At 46.1% G+C, this 20196-nt stretch overlaps 1 protein-coding gene across 3 annotated transcripts in view; it reads right to left on the bottom strand.

Annotated features, from left to right (window-relative positions):
• LOC133972046 (uncharacterized) overlaps window positions 1-20196 on the bottom strand; it is a 29788-nt gene that overhangs the window by 1840 nt on the left and 7752 nt on the right. Inside the window, exons 2-9 of one of the 3 annotated variants that reach the window (XM_062409232.1) lie at window positions 14524-14564; window positions 7042-7138; window positions 4687-4905; window positions 4108-4248; window positions 2564-2719; window positions 2313-2482; window positions 1187-1321; window positions 239-376 (exon numbers count right to left, since the gene is read on the bottom strand). In XM_062409232.1, the coding sequence (XP_062265216.1) occupies window positions 239-376; window positions 1187-1321; window positions 2313-2482; window positions 2564-2719; window positions 4108-4248; window positions 4687-4905; window positions 7042-7138; window positions 14524-14564 (1097 nt within the window). The remainder of the gene's footprint in view (window positions 1-238; window positions 377-1186; window positions 1322-2312; window positions 2483-2563; window positions 2720-4107; window positions 4249-4686; window positions 4906-7041; window positions 7139-14523; window positions 14565-20196) is intronic. The other 2 variants (XM_062409234.1, XM_062409233.1) reach the window with 2 other exon arrangements.

The following is a 20196-nucleotide window of genomic DNA, read 5'->3' as shown; positions in this document are numbered from 1 at the left end:
TTATTAATAACTTGAATGGTATTGATGTTAATCTGTTTCTTGTTAATGGAATCTGTTAAACACTTTTATGAACATGGAGGACACATTTAGTCTAAAGCTGTTTTCAGACAGGAAGCTTCTTCACGTCTCATCTGAGGAAGCAGCAGGAGGCCCCTCGTCTTCTTCATCCTGAGATGTTTGTGTTTTTCCAGTTTCTCGTGCATCACGCGTTAGAAACCTCACCATCGTCCTGCCTCACCTTCGTCAGCTCCTCCTCTTCCTCTTCGTACCGCTCCATGAAGTCTTCCGACTCGAGCTCGGGCTCCTCCCCGACCGTCTCCACCAGTCCTCCGACCAGTTCAGCCATCAGTCCACTCAGCTGCCCAGCCATGTCCACCTGCAACCAGTTAAGTTGACAGATTTGTTGCTCGTTATATTCTGCAGCACTGACTTCAAGCTGGAGTGGGCGGGTCTCAAGGGGTTACTGGAATATTCATGTGTATTCAATCATACGAGTGACACCAGGGCTTCAGCTCCAGTGAGTCCTACCAACCAAAAACTGAAAACACACACAAGGTACAAGGAGAAGAGATGCACAAGCAGAATGAGAGTTCTCCTGGTCCCGGGTCAGCGCTGGTTCCCTGTGCAGGAGGAAGAAGAGCTCGGCAGGTACAACACACACAGATGCTGAATCCAAATGCCCGGGGGGGTTAACGTGTGGACCTTGCAGCATGCTACTCTGAAGACCAGGCAGAGCTCAGAACATCCGGAGTCAGGCTTCATCAGAGCCACTACAGGCCGTCATGCAGACGTTAGGGCAGTGCTCCATGCAGACCTCCAGCCTGTCTCCTACCTTCACGACTTCCCTGGCAGCTCTCCCCATCACTCACTGCACTACAGATGTCTGCTAAACATCTCAGCTGGTTTCAACAGAGCCAGGAAGAAAACAGACAGATGTGAAAGTCAGGGAGGACGGGGAAACACTCCGGTCCAGATCACAAACAAGATGATGAAGCATTACACAACGTGGAGCTGAGATGATAACAATAACAATGACATGAGGTCGTGATGACAGCTGCTTCACTCAGCAGTGACTGGAGGAGACCGTCCTGTTTCCCAGTGTCTGGAACTGGTCACGCAGACCAGTGTGAGGATTCATTAAACCATCATCTCAAAGTCCCCCATTTCCACCATCTGGAGTTCGTACCTGGTGCGGCTCCACCTGCGCCGCCCCCCACAGGTCGGCCAGGCGCGGGTGGGTGGGGGGGCACAGGCTGTGGATGGTGCTGTTGGGCGTGGCCTGGAGGGAGGGGGAGCCGCTGTGTAGCCTGTGCTCCATCGTCTGACGGAGGAGGGAAGAGAAACAAGAGCGTTAATGAGGAGTCGATGGAAATAAGTTTATTATGATTGAAAATGAATTAAATAACACGTAGAGATGAATATGAACACAATGTGATTTCAGCTCTTAACAATAATCTGCAGTGTTTTATTCAGACTTTTGCAGGAGGACGATACTTTGACTTCCTCCTCGTCTGCATCGACTTTGATCCTCATTATAAATCATGAGTCCTGGCTGCAGGGAATCGTCTGGCCCTTTTATGAATCCACCCAAATTCACTGACTTATTGAAAATCTTAATTATAAATGTAATGATATATATTCAAAAGGCTCTTTTAACCACACAATACACACCGTGCTCGTTTCCATGAAGGTCTGGGATCAGTGCTCCTTTTCTGAGACACGCTCCCCGACCTTCTCCAGGTTATTATTTCATAACTCTCACTTATTTAATGAGCTCACAGAACATGGCGATGCCAGAGAAGTCATCTCCGGGTGTCACAGGTCATTAGAGAAACCTCCCGGCTCTTCACCGAATCGTCTGATTGGTGGATGAAATGTAATTAAACTAAAATAAGCTTCACTGGGGATCATTTGTTTCACTGCAGGATGATCAGAATTTATATAATTCACATGTCGTTCCTAACACATGAAGCCACCAGGGGGCGATCAAGACACTTTGGCTTCACTTGATGAGCTGTCGTGTCGTCCATCTCTTAGTACAGTCTATGATTTAACCATAAAACAATGAGTCATCAAACTTTAACCGTATTCATTATTTTAATTGTCGGTTATAGATTCTGTGGAAAAAGGCTAAAGTTGTTATAAAAGATGCTTTTGTTCACATTATACTCTCAAAATGTTCATTCAAGTTCTATATTTGTACATTTCTTTGTTGTAAAGTTTGATGATGACATCTTAATAATTATTACCATTCTTTACAGGAACCCAGCCCTGCGTCCCCCAGCGGGGCTCTTCAGTGAGGGTCCACCTACCTGTTGCTGCTGGTACTGCAGGATCTGCTGCTGGTAGTGGTGGAGCTGCTGGAGGTGCTGCAGCTGGCTGTGCTGCTGCAGGGCCAGCTGAGCCTGGTGCTGCTGGATGAAGCTCCCGACCGAGCCCTCGAACCCGTCGCTGGGCGTTCCCCCCACTCCGTTGCTGCCACCTAGAGCATCCGGGAAACTGTGAGTGTCCAGGGCCGTGAGGCGCAGAGCGGCTCTGCAGAGAGACAAGCTTTGATCCTCACCGGCAGCCATGATGTACGAGCCGGCAGCGGGGGAGGCCACGCCCGAGGGCTGGCTGGTGATTGGGTCCCAGGCATCTGAGGACGACAGGCAATACAGGCCCTGTGAGACGTAGGTGTGAGGCCACACGTCTGCAGCGGAGTGGTGCAGCACCTGGTCTGTACACAGGAAACACACGCGTGTGAACCCAGGGCAACACGAGCCGAGCCGAGGGAGAGTCGACGGTTTGAAACCCGGGTTCTGCTCAGAGGCCTGAAGGAAGTGTTGACACGTTCAGATCTAACCTACCAGGTCTTAGATGTGTTCTTAATTACTGTTCCACTTAGTAACAAGACTCCTGTTGAGCTTTGAAATGAGTTTTATAACGTGTCTGTAGTTCTTCTTTCAGTGATATTAATATGAGATATGAGAACCTGCAGTACTCAAAGTAGAAACAGACCAACATGGAGCTGATCACAGATCATCTACTGACTCCTTCTGTCAGGAGGAAGAACCGGAGTGACTCTGGTTTGTCTCTTCACGTCCCAGACTTTACGTTTCCTTCATTACCGTTTTAAAAAGGTCAAAATGGAACTTGCACAAACTCTGAAGACGAAGAAAGAAGCTTCTGGTGGAATTGAAATTCTGCAGAAGAGTGTTGCAGTTTCTTCTTCTCACTTCAATATCCAACTCTCTCATTTGAGACCTTCTGACTCCAGTGTCTCCTCACACTGAGATTCCTCCTGTGAGCTGCTCATTAGCAGTTTCAATCAGACACATTCACACACACAGTGTAATGACCGTAATACGAGGTTGATTAGCTTATCTGCAGCCCCCCCCCCCCCCCGGTCCTAATGCTGATACTAAGTGGTGTTTTAATCGTGTGTGTGTCTGCTGTGCGTGTGTGTTGGTGTTGCATGCTCGTTAAAGTGCTGATCCCATATGGTGCATTAATGAGAGCGGGGCTTAGTCCTTGTGCTAACCTCCAGGATCCCTGGGGGTCCGGACAGAGCTCCTCTGAGCTGAACACCAGGACTCAAACGGTGTACAGTGGTGCGTGCCGTGTGAGCGCAGCCTGGTCCAGGTTGTCTGACTGTTTCCTGAGAGGTTCGATGCTGTTTCCTCATCCGACTGAAAACGTCTGTTTCATCGTCTCGTGTGAAACTGAACTAAACAGATTCCGTCTGAAAATTAAAACCTGTCACAGCTTAACTCCCAGAGCTTAACATGTCACTTCCTTATTCAGTCTCTTAGAGATCTGTGTGTCAGACTCTCCTGCTCTGCGTCACCGGCTGCTGGGATGTGACAGGCTGTCGGATGGATTTGTGGTTCAGAGGTTTTCTGAGCTGGTGCCCGGTGGCAGAGACAGAGAGGTGCAGCTGTGGGCCCGACCTCCAGAAGTCCTCTGCAGCTGGGGAGGACTTCTGGAGCTGACGAGGCTGTTTCCCCAAACTGTGGATCTGTGCACGACAGGAAGCACGAGAGCCCCACGCCCCCCCCCCCCCCCCCGCAGCACTGACCCTGCTCCTCCTCCACCAGGCTCTCAGAGAGCCTGGAGCTGCCGTACCTCTGCTGGTGATGCTCTCCTGGTTGACCTCGCTCAGGTGAGCCACGCTGCCCTGGTTGGAGCCGGCGCCCAAACTCTCCCCGTCCATGGAGGTCCACCCGAACAGGGTCGCCTCGGAGATGGCAAACTGCTGCATGATGCCTGAGGCCGGGGGGGGCATGATATCATAACATCACTTGAGTCATAGAAACCATGAATCACCGCAGCAGCTTCACTAACACAGCAGTTCATAGGGAGGAAAACAAACAGGAGGTAACAACAGACACATAATAACACTGAGGGATGAATGTGAATGTTAATAATAACTGATGAAATTATGAATTTAACTTTTCTAGAAAAGGAGCTGGAACCATTGAGATTTTCAAAATATTAGTGTAGAACAAATATTTGTCACCAAACGGGAAAACATCTGATGTGACGAGTCTTGATGTTGACTCGTCCTACTTGGGACAAACCATAGACTGTAAATAAAGATGGCCGACCTGTCTCCACTCCCCCCCCCCCCCCTTCGTTCCAGATGGTTCTGCCCGGTGCCTGAGTGTGTGGCCCCTGTTCGGTCCGAACCACCTGAGCTCTCACCTGCAGCAAAGCGCGCCTCCTTCTCGCCGTCGCTGAGGTCGCTGTACGCGTCGTTCTCCAGCCTCCTCATCTTCTCCCTCTGCAGGTTGGAGTGTCCCGTGCCCCCCAGCGGCCCCGCGGTTGGTTTGCCCCAGCTCTGCCACTCGATCATGTGAGCGACGCGGCCCTGAGCCATGGCGGTGGGCTTGGTCACTTTGTCCTTCATGGAGCGACTCACGCCTACAGGTACACGGGGGAGTGGAGGGCAGGAGGAGCACAACACACACACACACACAGACACACAACACACGCACCAGACACACACAAACACTGTCAAAACCACTTTGTGCCTCTGCAGTTGACTACACCTCCATCTGAGGCTCGGAGGTGGAGCGATGGTGAGAAACTGGAGGGGTGTTGGAACTGGTTGAAAATGTCAATGAGGTAATAAATGTATTGATGTGGATGAATCAGGAAGATGGTGACTGGTTATGAAACATGGTGACTGGTTATGACTGGTTATGAATCATGGTGAGTGGTTATGAGACTTTGACAACAGCTCAGCAGCAACTACACAGGATTATTTTTTAGCGTCAGACGACAGCTGATTGGCTCCAGGGTTGATTCTGCATTAGCTTCACTTTCTTCTTCCATATTTATCTCTGGTTTATGCTCTTTGATCCTGAAACGATCTAGTGTTCATCTCAAAGATGTAAATCATCAGTTTCTTGAGATAATGAGAAACAGCAGAAACATTCAGTTCTTCTCTTTAATTGATCTGAATCTCGAGTCTTGAGACCGAACAAGTGGAAACTCTGCTGATCAGATTCAACATGTGAAGCTCTCCGTGATTTAATCCAATAAAAGCTTAGACATTCAGATTGAATGTCGTCTTAATGAATCTCTGGTTCGTCAGCAGGTCAGAGGTCAGAGGTCAGGAGACGGGTCGGGCCCGGTCGTCCTCTGTGCTCGTTAACAGTTTGATGAATTGAACAGAAAAGGAAGACGGCTGAACGCTGACGTGCTCACATTAATAATTAAAGCCGCTGCTCATCTCTTGGCAAACAGAATAAATGAGATTCATTAGACTTCATGTTCCAGCGCCGGGGCCGAGGACGAGGAGACGAATCCTCGGCTGAGACCCGGGGGGGGGGGGGGGGGGGGCAGATCACCGCCACATTAAGATGCAAATACCAGATTCAAACCAGAGACGTGTTCTCTGAGTGGGACGCTGGCAGAGAGGCTGATCGATAACAGAACAGGAAGTCAAGTCAAACAGACGTGAACAAACACAGACAGAGGTTTGGATCCACTCCCGTGTTCGGTGGGGGGGGGGGCAGTTAGAGGCGAGGGTATAAATAGAAACAGTTCTTCTCTGTTGATGAAGAGAGACGAGCCCATCGGAAAATCAAACACTTCCTGTGGAGTCTAATTGGAGATGGAAATAGAAATGAGACGGATGAGGATGAGGTGGTGGTGGGGGGGGGGAGGTGTTGGGGTCTCGGCCATTCAAAGGCTCCAAAAAGAAAAACAGATTTATTTAAAAAACGCACAACAGCAATGACAAAAAGACTCACTTGAGCAAGATACAAAAGCACAGAGCGCTCGACTGTGAGACACAAAGAGCGAGGAGGCACAGAAGAGGCACCGGCCAAGTTCACAGCACGCCACCACGTCAACACAACAGACACACACCACAGTTCCCAACACGCCTGTGGAGATGCTTCAGGAAGTCGCTAAAGTAAGAAATCTCACTTACTTTAGTTTCATTGAAATTAAAAAATCTGATTTGAATCCCATCAATGACTCTGCGAAATGTGTCATTGACGCCTGCTGTTGATATCAATGGAAGGGGGGGGGGGGGTCAGGAGTGATAAAGGGAAGGGGGCACCCACAGGGGCGGCCATGTTGGTTCCAAGCTCCTCCTCTTCCTGCTCGAGGGGGAAGTCGTGTGTCGATGCAAACGTTGGTTTTAAAAATCTGCTGTTTATGGCAAAGGTCAAAAGATCATTCCTGTTGTTGTTGTTGTTGTTGTTGTTGTTGTTCAGTGTGTGAAGTGAATGTTTGGCCTGAAAGCAGCGCAGCAGCCGAGTGGAAGCAGACGCAGGTTTTTTAGGAGCTTGTGTTGTTCACAGACTGTGTCATCAAACCTCTGCTGCTGCACTGCTCTGAAGCCAGATACACAATCTGAATAACACAAAGACACAATCTGAACAACACAAAGACACAATTTGAACAACAACAACACAAACTAGGAAGGATTCTCCACGTTCAGTGCTCAACCACGAGTTCCCCCTCGAGCCCGTGTGGAGCGAGTGGAGCCAACATGGGGGCATTGTGTTACCATCTAGCAGCACAGACACACACCTGACACACCTGTCAGAGACGACTTAGCCAGAGCCCCGATCCCGTAGCTGTCGTTGGACTTCCTGTTGTTACGGGGCAGGATGGAAGTAGTGTCCTCCATGGACAACTGAGGAGGAAGAGGAGGGGGAGAGGAAGATGGAGAGCAGAGACAGGAGAAGGTGGAGGGAGGATTGTAGAGAATAAATAATGTGACGGGAAACATGGCAAAATAAAGATAAGAGAGAAAAGGGAATAAAAGAAATGGAGGTGTAGAGAGCAGATGATTGAAGATGGTTTGAGAGAGAAGAGGAGGAAGAGGAGGGAGGATGTGATGGGAGGAATAAAAAGGACAGTTAATAATTCAGAGCTCTGGTAAATGATGAAGATATTCTGAGGCTGAAGGGAAACAAAACGAGGCTCGAGCTGGAGATTCAGTTTCATCACCAGAGAAATGAAGGATTTATTATATTGAGCAGAAAGTTCATCAGAGGTTTAAACTGTTAGAAGCTTCAGTAAATATTAGATTTATTAATTTCTTCATGTGGGTTTGATTGAGCAGATGTTTGTGTGATAATCACAGTGTGTTGTTTGTGTTGTTCTTAATCCTGCATCAGTTAACAGTCATTTATCATCTTTATATACAGTCTGTGATTATAAGTCATGGGTTCATTCAGCCTCAGACTGTAGTGTGATATGTAATTAGCATTGTTTGATATTTATGGTTGAATCTTGATTTCATATGTTGTCATTCCTCTCCAGAATGAACTTCATCAGAGTTTGAGAAACTGCTTTAAATCCAGAAGCAGGAAACAGGGAAACTCAGATCTGATCTCAGACCAGCAGCCTGACGCGCCCTCACACTTCTGTGATCTGGACTGGACGTCCTGGGGTCAGCGCTCGTGGCGAAGCAGCTAATGAACCCAGAGACGGATCCCAGCTCCTAATGAGCTTCTCCCAACAGATGATTACACTGGGACAGGGGGGGGGGGGCAGAACATGTGGACTCTGTTACAGAGTGTGGGGGGGGGGTCTGTGCTGGATGTGATGTAATATTTTGAGTTTAAGTGTTTTAATTACTGCAGGAAGGCAAAGTGATGTGATCTGCTTCCTCTGAGACGTGCACGTGAGGATCATGCACGTGCCTTCCTCTCGTCTTCATGTGATGGAGTGATGAAGATGAGTCTGCAGCTGTTCTAACATCTGTCTGTCTCTCAGTCTGAACACAAACACCATGTCTCTGTGTCATGAAGGACAAGCCATCGTGAGCTCTGACAACACGTGGAGCTCGAATCTGATTGGTTGATAGATCTGTGATTAAATCATCAATTAACTAATTAGAAATAAACCTAATTGATCTTTGAATCTCAAAATGAACGAGATTGAGATCCCGACTCTGCCAGGCTGACGCTCTGTCTCGGTTCTGTCCCCCCCGCCCCTCCAGTAGATATCATGAAACGTGGTTTTTGTGTGATTCTGCTTTTCATCGACGGGTTCAGATGAGAACATCTCCTCCTGGTGGAAGTCACCAGTCCTGCCTCTGGGTCTCTACAGCTCCTGACCTCTGAGGCCTGAACAGGAAGAGGCGTGTCTCTGTGAGGTCACTTCTGCTTCAGACACAAAATAAACACCATGCAAATAAATTCTACTGAAGGTTCGTAAACGTCTGAGCAGACCAGAGCTCCCACAGCAAACTGGGCCTGAGCTGTGGAAGAGATCAGCTCTTTACCGCGCGTCATCTGTGACTCTGTTTATACGAAGCTCCAGGTACAGTGGGGGGGGGGGGGGGGGGGGGGCAGTTTGAGGGGAGAAGTAGAAGAAGAGAGAGACAAGCAAGAGCAGCAGGGCGAACGAGCAGGATGTCAACTTATTCACTCACACTCAGGTTTGATGGAGGGAATAAAACACAGGAAGAGGAGATTTAAACAAGGAGACTTACATTGGTTCCATCCCAGGAAAGCTCGGCATTGCCATGCTGGGGGAGGGAGGGGGGGGGGAGGTATAGAGGAGCAGATTTGACAGGAAGAAGGAGATTGGGGATTATAGAAAATGGTCTTAAGCTTCAGCAGCTTGAACATTAACAGTGGGGACATTGAGGTTCTCAGCAGCTTCCCTGGTGAGTGATCCACTTTGTGTTCTGGTTGATGTGAGATGCTCTCAGGTGAAACTCCTGCAGCAGCTCAGTGACACTTTCAAAGATCAGAGACTGTAAATAAAGATGGACGACGTGGCTCAACCTCCGCCCACGATCCAGAAATGAAGCCAAAAGGTCTCGAGTGTGAACGCTGCCATCTTAGCTGCTGATGTCATTCAAGAACAGAGTCTCTTTAAATCTTTAACTTCTCAATATCCTAAATAAATCTGCATTTAAACTTAAATACGAATTCTATCTTTGGAGTCAAAAGTTTAAATTAACCTGAAGGATCATTTATATATTTGAGACGATGAGAAACTTATTTATTATTGTTAGTAAATTCACTTTTTTAGTCAAATAAACTTGTTTATGTAACTTAATGAATTTCTGTTTCTATATAATCATGTTGAAGCTAAAATAATTAAGTTAACTGGACTCAACGACAGGTTTTCGTTGCTTTAGATGAAAAGTTGAATCCATAACAGTCAACATGTAGAGCAATGCATTCTGGGAAACCGATGAGAAGTTAATTAGCCGGGTTGTTTGTTTCTTTACAAAACTAAATTAAATGAGTTTGAGTTCGAGTTATTCAACTCATCATCTCAATCCAAAGAGCAGATTAACTTTATATTATCTAAAGTGTGAAAGTTAAAACTAGACGATCCACTTTGAAGTAACGTGCATTTAATCAAACTTACAAATGTAAAGTTAGGTTGCAAGAAAGATGAGTTGATTGCATATATATATATATATTTATATATATATGTATGCACTTTGAGCTTATTATCCTTTAATAGATCAAAGTCACAGATCAAAGACTTTACAGGAAGTGAAACAGAAAATGATCCAAACTGTGTCTCATGATGTCATCGAGCTGCTGCCGGTCACCGGGGGGAGGGGGGGGACCAACGGAGCTGAGGGTCGTTCAAGGTCAGATCACATGTTCCGTGTCCATCACCTTCCCCACCCGACTGAAGCAGGTGTGAAACTTCCCTGAGATTAAAATTACTGTGGTTGTTTGATTTGATTTGATTTGAATTTCCGGTGGATAGTTTTATTTCATGATGCAGCTGTAAAGAGGTTTCACTGGTTTCACTGGGTTCACTGGTTTCCCAAGAATCACTCAAGATAGCAGATTGAACGGGTCGGGGGCCTTTTCATTATTCTGTTATTCCCGGTGAGATTGGTTAGGGTGCCTTCAGCAGCTCGTCTAAACAAACAAAGCAAACATTAATAAAAATGGAAATGCATTAACACACGGCAGGTGGACGAGGAGCCGCCTCATTTGAATTTGGCAATAAGAGAAAGAACGAGCAGAGAGAACCTGAGCCGGCGGTGAGGGAACATTAAGATGGAGCTGGTCTCTGTATTTATTCAGCTTTAATCAGCAGCTGCTGGGCACAGAGAATATCTACATGAGTGAATATGAATCTGGCCCAGACTCGGTTTCAGGCCGTGCTGCTTCATGATTAACATATTTCATCCAGTGTCAGATACGGGGGTCGGCCCACAGATTGAAACCGTGGGCGAGCTGAACGCTGGAGCTCATCCGCTCGCTCTCTGAGAAGCACCATGTAATATTCATGTCAGAGAAGTTGATTTTTCATGACAAGAGAACGAGGAATAAAAATAATCCTGCTCCAACAAAGCAGCGCCTGAGAAGCAGCGCAGGGATTTAGAGAAAAGCCCAAGTCACCGGTCGACTCTGGATTTTAAATATATATATATATATTAAAATCCATATTAACACGCGTGGGGACGATCTGAGGAATCAAACCGAGTCACTGACAAACAGCCCGGGTCAGAAATAGATTAAAGCAAAAACATGTTAATCGCACTGAACTGTACTTATTGAATAACCTTTATTGAATCTGACAAGTGATGAACGAGCTGATCAGTGGAGACAAAGTTTGATCTGAAGCAAATTAATCTTTCACTTTAAACAACGTGAATAAATCTCTGCTGAGGTCTGAGGACGCGTCTCATTGTGATCTTCATATTTCTAATATTATGACTCATGATAACAGAACTGTATTAACTCCTGTTTAGTTGAATGTGTTCGCTGTTAAAGAGGCTTTGAGGCGTCTGTGACCTCTGACCTCTGCCGAGTCCTGGAGGAATCAGACTCATAAACATCTTTATCTAGTTCGTCGTCCTTTAATCTTCTGATTGTTTCTGTTCTATCGAGGGTCAGTTAATAACTCGTAGATAATCAATATGAGAATCGCCATCACGTCCATATCCGAGATCTTTCAGCTTCGTTCCCTCACAGACGTGTCCTCCATCTTTCTTTACAGTCATTGGTTCCTGAGATCAGTCGTCAGGTCACAGAGCCTGAAAACCTCTGGACAGAAATCATCATGGGTTTGTGCTCCGGAGCAGAGAAGTGAAAATGACTGTGAATGATTCAGAACCTCCACAGAGGTCAGGGGTCAGAGTTAAGAGCTCTGTGTGTGGGAGGTTCCAGTCCTGATTCATGATGGTCAAAGATGTGTAAGTGGTAATACTGGTGTCGTCTGTGTCCTGGGCCTGTGTGTGTGTGATTGTGTTATTAACACAACGTGCAGCCGAGGTCACAGGGTTTGGATTCAGAGACAGATTCAGAGAGAGAGAGAGTCAAGCTCCAGAGAGAGAGAGAGTCGAGCTCCGGTGGGCGAACGAGGACGAAAACGAGGAAGTCATCGCTGTGTGTGTGTGTGTGTGTGTGTGTGTGTGTGTGTGTGTGTGTGTGTGTGTGTGTGTGTGTGTGTGTGTGTGTGTGTGTGTGTGTGTGTGTGTGTGTGTGTGTGTGTGTGTGTGTGTGTGTGTGTGTGTGTGTGTGTGTGTGTGTGTGTGTGTGTGTGTGTGTGTGTGTGTGTGTTGAATAGATTCCAAACAGCCAGCAGCGGATCAGCGGTGTGTCCCGGCGGTGAGACGCAGCAGCATTGTGTTCGAATCCCTTGAGCCACGTCTCCACCGGCTCAGTGACCTGCTCACCGCCGGGTGTCACGCCTCTAAACGTTCCCCTGAAGCCGACAGTTTACACAATAATAACCAGTCTTTCTATTTTCTGTCTCTATTCATTCAGCAGCGCGGGGGGGCTTAAGCCCTCCCAGCATGCACTGGGCCGGATACACACACGTACATTCTTTCTATTGTGGTGATTTTCTTCTTTCCCACTACGTGATGTGTGTTGGATTCATTGTGTGAAGGAGCAGGCTGCCAATCACTTCACTACACACAGACATACAAGTATATGATACTGTGTAATCAGAAATGTACATAACAATATTCATGCACATGTGGATGTAGATATGTTTTATGAATGTTTATGTGTCAGTCATTCATATTTTGTGTTTGACAGGTTTTAAAGTGAATCTTCTAACTGCCCGTGATTTAAATTATGAATCTATTCAGGGAAGAACATAAAACACATTGTTATGGATATTGTGATTATCAGGTCTTTACATTTTTATATTTCTGTTCAGTTTGTTAGTGGCATAATAATAAACCAGAGCTTTTATGATAGACACAATTTACAGGTATAGTGTAGATTATAGAGTTGTGGAATCATATTAGTGAAACAATCTTATTTGAGTGTGATGATCTGTAGTTTCTGTAGTTTCAGTTTCACACGTGTACTTTCTGAAGCTTTGTGTTTTTCAGACACTGTTGGGAAACATCAAAGGTAAAACATCAAAGGAACTGAATAGTGGTGAAATATCTATAATTATATGAAACTGCTGCTTTTAAGAAACTGTATGTGTGTGGTCTCATCTTCCAGAGACTCACACAGGTCCGAGCTGGTTCTGAGGTGAACGTGTCTCAGTGGGATGTGTTGGGTTCAGTTCCCTCAGTCAGACGGAGGAGTGAATCCTCAGGGGACACCGACTGGAGCACTCAGTATTGATCCACTGTCAGTGGAACCACAGACAGGCTGATGTTTCAGCTCACGTTCTTTTCACCGACACTGATGCAACAGAGATGTTTTCCTCACTTTCCTGTTTCCTGTGTTCAGATCCATGAGCTCATCAACCTGGTTTCAGTCTGTGACGTAAAGTTCTTATAACCTTTCACACCTGGAATCTTTTTATTGATTTCAAGCAAAACCTGATGCATGAACGTTCTAAAGTTCACTAATGAATCTACTCATAAGTTTGTTGAATATGTTTTTATATCTTCGTCTACAACCTCCTGTTCCCAGTCACATCTTCAAATACACACGACCTCGTCTCTGATCCCAGTTTAACAGCTGATGAAATATTCAGCTTCTTGTAGACTTTGGATTTATGATGGTTCCATCTACAGGAGACTCTCAGCAGCTCTTCTTCTCTAGTCAACTTCCTGCTCTGGTTTGTAAGACGTTTATTTACAAGGTTCACAAAACGACCTTTTAAATATTTATACACTAATAAAACTGGTGCACGAACGACCCTGAAGAAGAGAGAGAGCAGCAGCAGTGATAGAAAAACAATAAGATGGATGACTCTGTTTTTTGTTTTGTTGTCTCCCCCCCCCCCCACACACACACACACACTCTCTCGCTCTCTCTCTTTCTTTCTTCTGCTCTCTCTCTCCCCAGGGTCCACAGCTGAGAAGTGATACGTGGCTCAGTAATAGTCTGTGCCTTGTGGGGGGGGGGCACTGTGGCCTTGATAAGAGACGATCAACACAAACACACACCTTCAGAGAGTGCAGCAGACACACAACAGCACCAGGGTTGGACTCACATCAGCCTCTGGAGACTCACACCAACAAGCCTCAGATTGCTGCCAAAGTGTCCCTGATTGGAGGAGACGGACGATTAACACCTCCCCAGTTTAGAGTCGCTAATGAATCTGGACTGTGGGAGGAACCCGGAGCTCGTGGAGACTCAGGAGGACAGAAGGACTCAAACCCAGGAGCTTCTAGTAAGACAACAATAATGTGTTCATATAAAGGTCAAGATGATGACTGAGCAGTACTTTAATAATAAGTTTGGACAGTGTCTGGTTCGGAGACGGACACGAGAAGGGACGTGTGGATGGATATAGAATTGGCTCATGATATGTCCACATGTTCAGTGTAGCTGAATGGTCGCTACACCATCCTGAATGTAGACAAAGCCTAACAGAGATAAACACACACGTGTTGTCGTCCTGCTCAGAGCTCAGATGTGTGCGACTGCAGGAGGCAGCTGGAGGAGATAAGCTCCGCCTCCTCTCACCTCTAACAGATTTGAGGAGACATGAAATGAGACTTTTACACCGTCCCCGTCTGGAGACAGTTCAGACACGAGACAAGGGGGGGGGGGGGCTGTCACTGGCTTCTGGATTCAGTCACTGAGGCCTTCAGCTAAATGTGAAAATAGAGTGAGGTGTGCAGAGACAAAAAGAAGAAGAGGAAGATAAAGAGGTTTTTACCTGATCTCCATCTTTCCTCACCGGAACCGAATCCACAGCTGCTGAAGCAAAGAGAGAAGGAGACACAGATTAACCTCAGATCATTGGATCCTGACAGACCGGGTTGAACTTCTCCTCCAATCAGAGCAGAGTCAGTCACATGCTTTTCTCTCTCAGGTCGCAGTGACCTTTTGACCTTTGAACTCCACTAACCAGTGAATGCACCAGTGTCATCAGATCGTCCTTGACCCCAAGTCAACATCTGAACCATAGGTTATGAAACTGCTTTTTGCTCCGCTTGGATTTAACCTTCAATCATCCAACACTTCTAAAACTTCTAAAGAAAACGACTCTGAAGACGAAGATGTGTTCAACACCAAAACACACATTGACCTTTGACCTTCGATCAGAGGCTTGAAAACAAAGATGGGAGAACTGGAGGAGAGAGAACCAAGTGTCAGACTGAAGAACAACACGCTGAGGAAAATGACACACACTCACACACAAACCCACTGACACACACTCACACACAAACCCACTGACACGCACTCACACACAAACCCATTGACACGCACTCACACACAAACCCACTGACACACACTCACACACAAACCCACTGACACACACCAAGCTCAAATTAGTTGAATTGTCCACGCCAGGCCTTGGCTCACAGAGGGCACGACCAGTTTGCGTCACGGGGCCAGAGACGACTAAACGGGCGATGGGGGGGGGGGGGGGGAGTTGCTCTGCCAGTTATTATCATAAGTAATAGAGAGATTTGTTAATAAGTGAATAACTCAGTGGGGATGAAATGGAAAGCAGGATTAATCATCTTTGGATTAATAACCTCATCCTCACATCACACCGTGACCTTGAGTTTGACCTTTACTCCAGTTAAAGTTGTGAGAAACCTTCGTGCAGTATTTCATAACACGACTTAGCTTCTCTGACGCCAGCAGCACTTCTCTTACAGATCGATGGATGAACGTCTCACACGTCCAGGATCTGTTTCTGCAGCAGGTGATGATTCTATTTATTAAATGCAGAAGACGTGTTGGTTCAACACACGTTTCTAATCAATTTATTGTTCCTGCTCGACATGCTCGGCTTATTAATTTACACACTTCATGATTTAAATACTTTAAAAGATGATTTTCTAATCTCTCTGCAGGGCTGTGACAGTGTGTTCCAGGGGTCAGAGCTCGGCCGGGGCCCAGCAGGCCCCTAATGGAACCATATTCAAATTCACTGAACCAAATCAGGCCCCTAAATATGAATTATTCAAAGAACACGATGACAGAGTGAAGCATGTTCCTGGATCCACATTAATATCTAACGTGTGATTCCCTGAAAACAAACTGCATCTTTCCTCCAAGTTCTGTGATGATCTTCTGTCTGAAGAACAAACAAACAAACAAACAAACAAACAGATGAAACCAACTTTAGCTCCGAGTCCTAAACTCTGCTGGTAAGTTCACGTGGATCAAGAATCAACTGAATCCTTCTCGGACTCATCGTCTTTTATTAACATGAGTGAAAATTAATTTCCAGAATAACACTCGGCGCTGGCGCTCCAATTAGATGAATAATCTACGCCACGCCTTGGCACAGGGGGGGGGGGGGGGGGGGGGGGCATGAGTCATCGAGGCCGGGCTGTTGGAGGATATTAGATTTAAGTGGCGATGAAAGGAAAGGCTTCCCCCTCGTTAATTCAAATTATAACCTACATCTCCTATATCTGCTGGTAAGATTTGAGATAAAACACCGTCTCATTCGCACACAGACACACAAAGACGCACACACACACACACACACACACAGAAACGCTGCAGGAGAACTCAAAGTCAAGAGCTGTGAAATTACTGGAACCAGAGCTCCGAGCGACAGAAGTCAAGACGAGGACGCTCCAGAGGAGAAGTAGTTGAACATGAGATTTTCTGAAGCAGCGACGATCTTGATTTTTTTTTCTTCACTTCATCGTTTGAAGATTTAAAATCCTCTTTGATCTCGTCGCCGCTCTATCAGTCGCTCTGTGACGAGCGGCTGATCCAAGAGGATTTAACGTCTGAAATCAATAACGCAGCCTCCACCCACTTATCAGTCCACTTCGCAGTAATGGACGATGTTTCCTACGTATTGGATTCTTACCCCCCCCCCCCCCCCCCCCTCTCTGACCCACAGCCAATTGACGGCACCTAAAAATACACCCGCCTTCACGCTGTCTTCAATGGAGACCTGAGTGCTCAATCCAAATCAATATCAATAATGGACACATCCAAGTTGTCCAGCTGCTACAACTCCCACCACGCTGCTCTGCACAGATAGAGTTTCATCTCAGGCTGAAACTCACTCAGGACATTTCCCTCCAGGGTGAAGCTACAGAGAAAAGGTTTGATATCAGAAGAAGGTTTTTTAGATCCATCATCACAGGCGATGAAAAGAGAAACACACGTTCACCCAGAGGAACAGAAAACAGAGTCATTCCCTCTCTAAACCAACAATAGAGTGAGGGTTAGTTAAACATCAGTCACATGATCACTGACTTCACCTGTTTGTGTCTCCATCTCCTCCTGAGGGAAACATCTGGGTCCTAGCTTCTCTTCCTCCAGGGTCTGATGAGTTTTACTCCTCAAACGATCACAGACTCATTTTGAGTCTTTCAATCAGGTGAACAAGCTGCTCTACACTTTAGGTTCAGTTGAAGAAAAACCTCTAAATATTAATAATGTTTATTAATTCTTCTTCCAGCTGATGAAGACTCTGGCTTCAAACCACGTCTGAGACACTTGACGTGTCGTCCATCTTTATTTACAGCCAGTGACTGGAACCTTCTGTTGTACATAACTGACATGGACACTATGAATCATGGATGTTTCAAATCCTTTCAGACGCTTCACAACACAACTCAGGTGATGGAGCTGCCACGGTTCATCCTCACAGTGAAGGATGTGTCGGCCATCTTTGTTTACACTCGATGATTCACACACTCGACACACAACGTTGTGTTGTTCAAGACTTCTACTCTGAGTCAGCTGACTTCTTCAAGTTCATCAGACATGCTCTCTCTCCCTCCTTCCTCACCCACCCCCCCCCCCCCCCCCCCTAATGAAAGCCATGCAGTCTTAGTCATGACTCTGCTCTCTGTGAGTACAGATCTGAAATGCCACCCAGGGGATCCTGGAGGCCATTTACTCCTCACAACACCCCCACACGCATGGAGGCACATACACACACACACACACACACACACACACACACACACACACCCCATGGACCTCTGCAGTTGATGGAGCTCTTTGCTGGAGCCACGGGGGGGAAGGAGGGGGCGAGTGAGAGAAAGAGGGAAGCTGGAGAAAGAGAGAGAGCAGGCGGGTTGTTGAAAAGGAAACGAGGAGAAGAACAAAACCAAGAGACTGATCGAAGCTCGGAGCCGCGGGGCAGAGGGCATGTCGAGGAGAGAGCAGCAAGGCCTGCTGGGAAAATAAGATAAACCCAAAAGCTCCCAAGATAAGAGAGGAGGGGGGGGGGGGGGCGAGAAGAAGCAGGGGAGGACATGGAGGAGAGGAAGGAAACAGGTGGAACTGAACTTCACTGAAGATGCATTTTGTATTTTCAGAAATTATCGTATTTATCCTTGAAGGAAACGTCAATGTTCCTGTGAATTATTATATAAAAAATGTATGAAAATAGAGTTCTTAAAAAGCCAAGTTGACGCCATAAAATGGATTTTGTTTTTAGTTCAAATCTTATATCACACAACTGAAATGCGTCCGACAGTATTTGTTATTTTTTCCTAAAATCGTAATAATCTGATTATTGAATACGACTTTATGTTGCTGATAATCTTTTAACAGAATTCTATTTAATTTGAATTCTACAAGAAATTTAAAACATAATTTCCTCTGCAGCTCAGGATTCCTTCCACGTGTGTGATTGTGTGTCTGTGTAATTGTGTGATTGTGTGTTTGTGTGATTGTGTTATAGTTTTATCAGCACAACACTTTGAGGAAAACTGATGAAAACCCTGATGTGATAGCAGCTCCCACTTATCCCTGAGTTCTGAATGTGAATCAGATTTTGAATGAAAGGGTCTGAGCTGCTCGTTAGACGGTGACTCACACTCTGAGTCCTCGTACAGTTTGTGTAACTGACCTTTGAGCAAAATGTCATTTCAGTTTGTGCTCGACTCGGCAGTCGAGTGTAAGCGGGAGGCTCTTCTCCTCTATGTCATTATAATCATCTCATTTAAAATACACTAAGAGATACACTGAGAAAACACCTGGACCTGACTCAGATTGGTTTGTAGATGGCGTCTGACGGGGGGGTCAGGTGGTGGTGGTGTGGGGGGGCTGATGAATGAAGCTTCATCTGGTTGCCATGGTAACATCATGATGGTATCACTACCGGCAGCTTCAGGCGCAGTACACAACAGTACTACAGTACTACAGTACTACAGTTCTACAGTACTCCACAGCTGCTGCTTCTTCTTCTTCTTCTTCTTCTTCTTCTTCTTCTTCTTCTTCTTCTTCTTCTTCTATGGTTTAATGCTGTCTCTACTTAGTAAATAAAGTATTCTGAGTCTCATATTCCCAAACTGATTGGTTGTGGTAGTCAGTTCTGAAGCAAATAGTTTCCCCATAAATCAAATTGTATTTTAATATTTAGATTATTTCATTAATTAGCTAAATTAAGATTCATCAAACTAACAAGCTGAGTCGAGTCTTGATTCTCTGATGCAGCTGAGATGTGTTGGAATCCGGTGGATACTCTTTGCAGCCATGAGGAACCTCCTGTTTTCCTTCACTCGTCATTGACCTGAAGAAACCTCAGCTTCTCTCCTGTGGTCCAGAGATCAGGACTCGGTCTCCAGCTCAGATGTCGGTGCCGCTCGGTCTCATCTGTTTGGCACCGGAGCCGAAGCTCTGAGGGAGGAGAACCGGAGACATCACAGTGTGGTGGAGGAGCCCCACGCCTCATTGACCAATCAGAGCTCTCTCACACCTCAGTCACTCTGATCTTCAGTTCTGGAAACAAATTTATGTTTTTGTTTCTTTTTAGTCAAAGAGATTTGAGCTGCTTTATTGAATCTGTCTTCAAACTGCACCAGGGAAGATGTTAGTGTCAGAAGACTCTGTTTGTTTCATCGTGTTGGAAAAAGGGGGTGTGGTCACTATTTGACCAATAAGATCACTGAAAACTCATCAAACTCAAGAATAATGAATATGATGAAGATCCACAAACCTTTAGTGAAAACCTTGAAACCATTCCTCAAACTTACCAAAGTCAAAACCACCTGACTACAAATAATTCTTTAATTTATTGATCTGCCACGAGCAAATTTATCAAAGTATTGTATGAGAAGAAGAGTGGGGGAGATTAGAGAGGGATGATTGCTCTGGAAAAAATAATGAATTTAGATAAATAAGAAGAGGGGTGAGGGAGGTGTGAGGAAGAGGAGGGGATGGAGGGTTGAGGAAGAGGAGGGGAAGGAGGGGTGAGGAAGAGGAGGGGAAGGAGGGGTGAGGAAGAGGAGGTGATGGAGGGGTGAGGAAGAGGAGGTGATGGAGGGGTGAGGAAGAGGAGGTGATGGAGGGGTGAGGAAGATGAGGTGATGGAGGGAGGGCAGACAGAGGAGAAAATAGGAGGAACTTTAAGATGATCAACCAGGTGGAGAAGAAGAAGCTGCCACAAACA

This window comes from Platichthys flesus, chromosome 17, assembly GCF_949316205.1.
Source record: "Platichthys flesus chromosome 17, fPlaFle2.1, whole genome shotgun sequence".
NCBI lineage: Eukaryota > Metazoa > Chordata > Actinopteri > Pleuronectiformes > Pleuronectidae > Platichthys > Platichthys flesus.
Note: the sequence above shows the minus strand (reverse complement) of the source record. Positions and strands in the feature narration are given on the sequence as shown.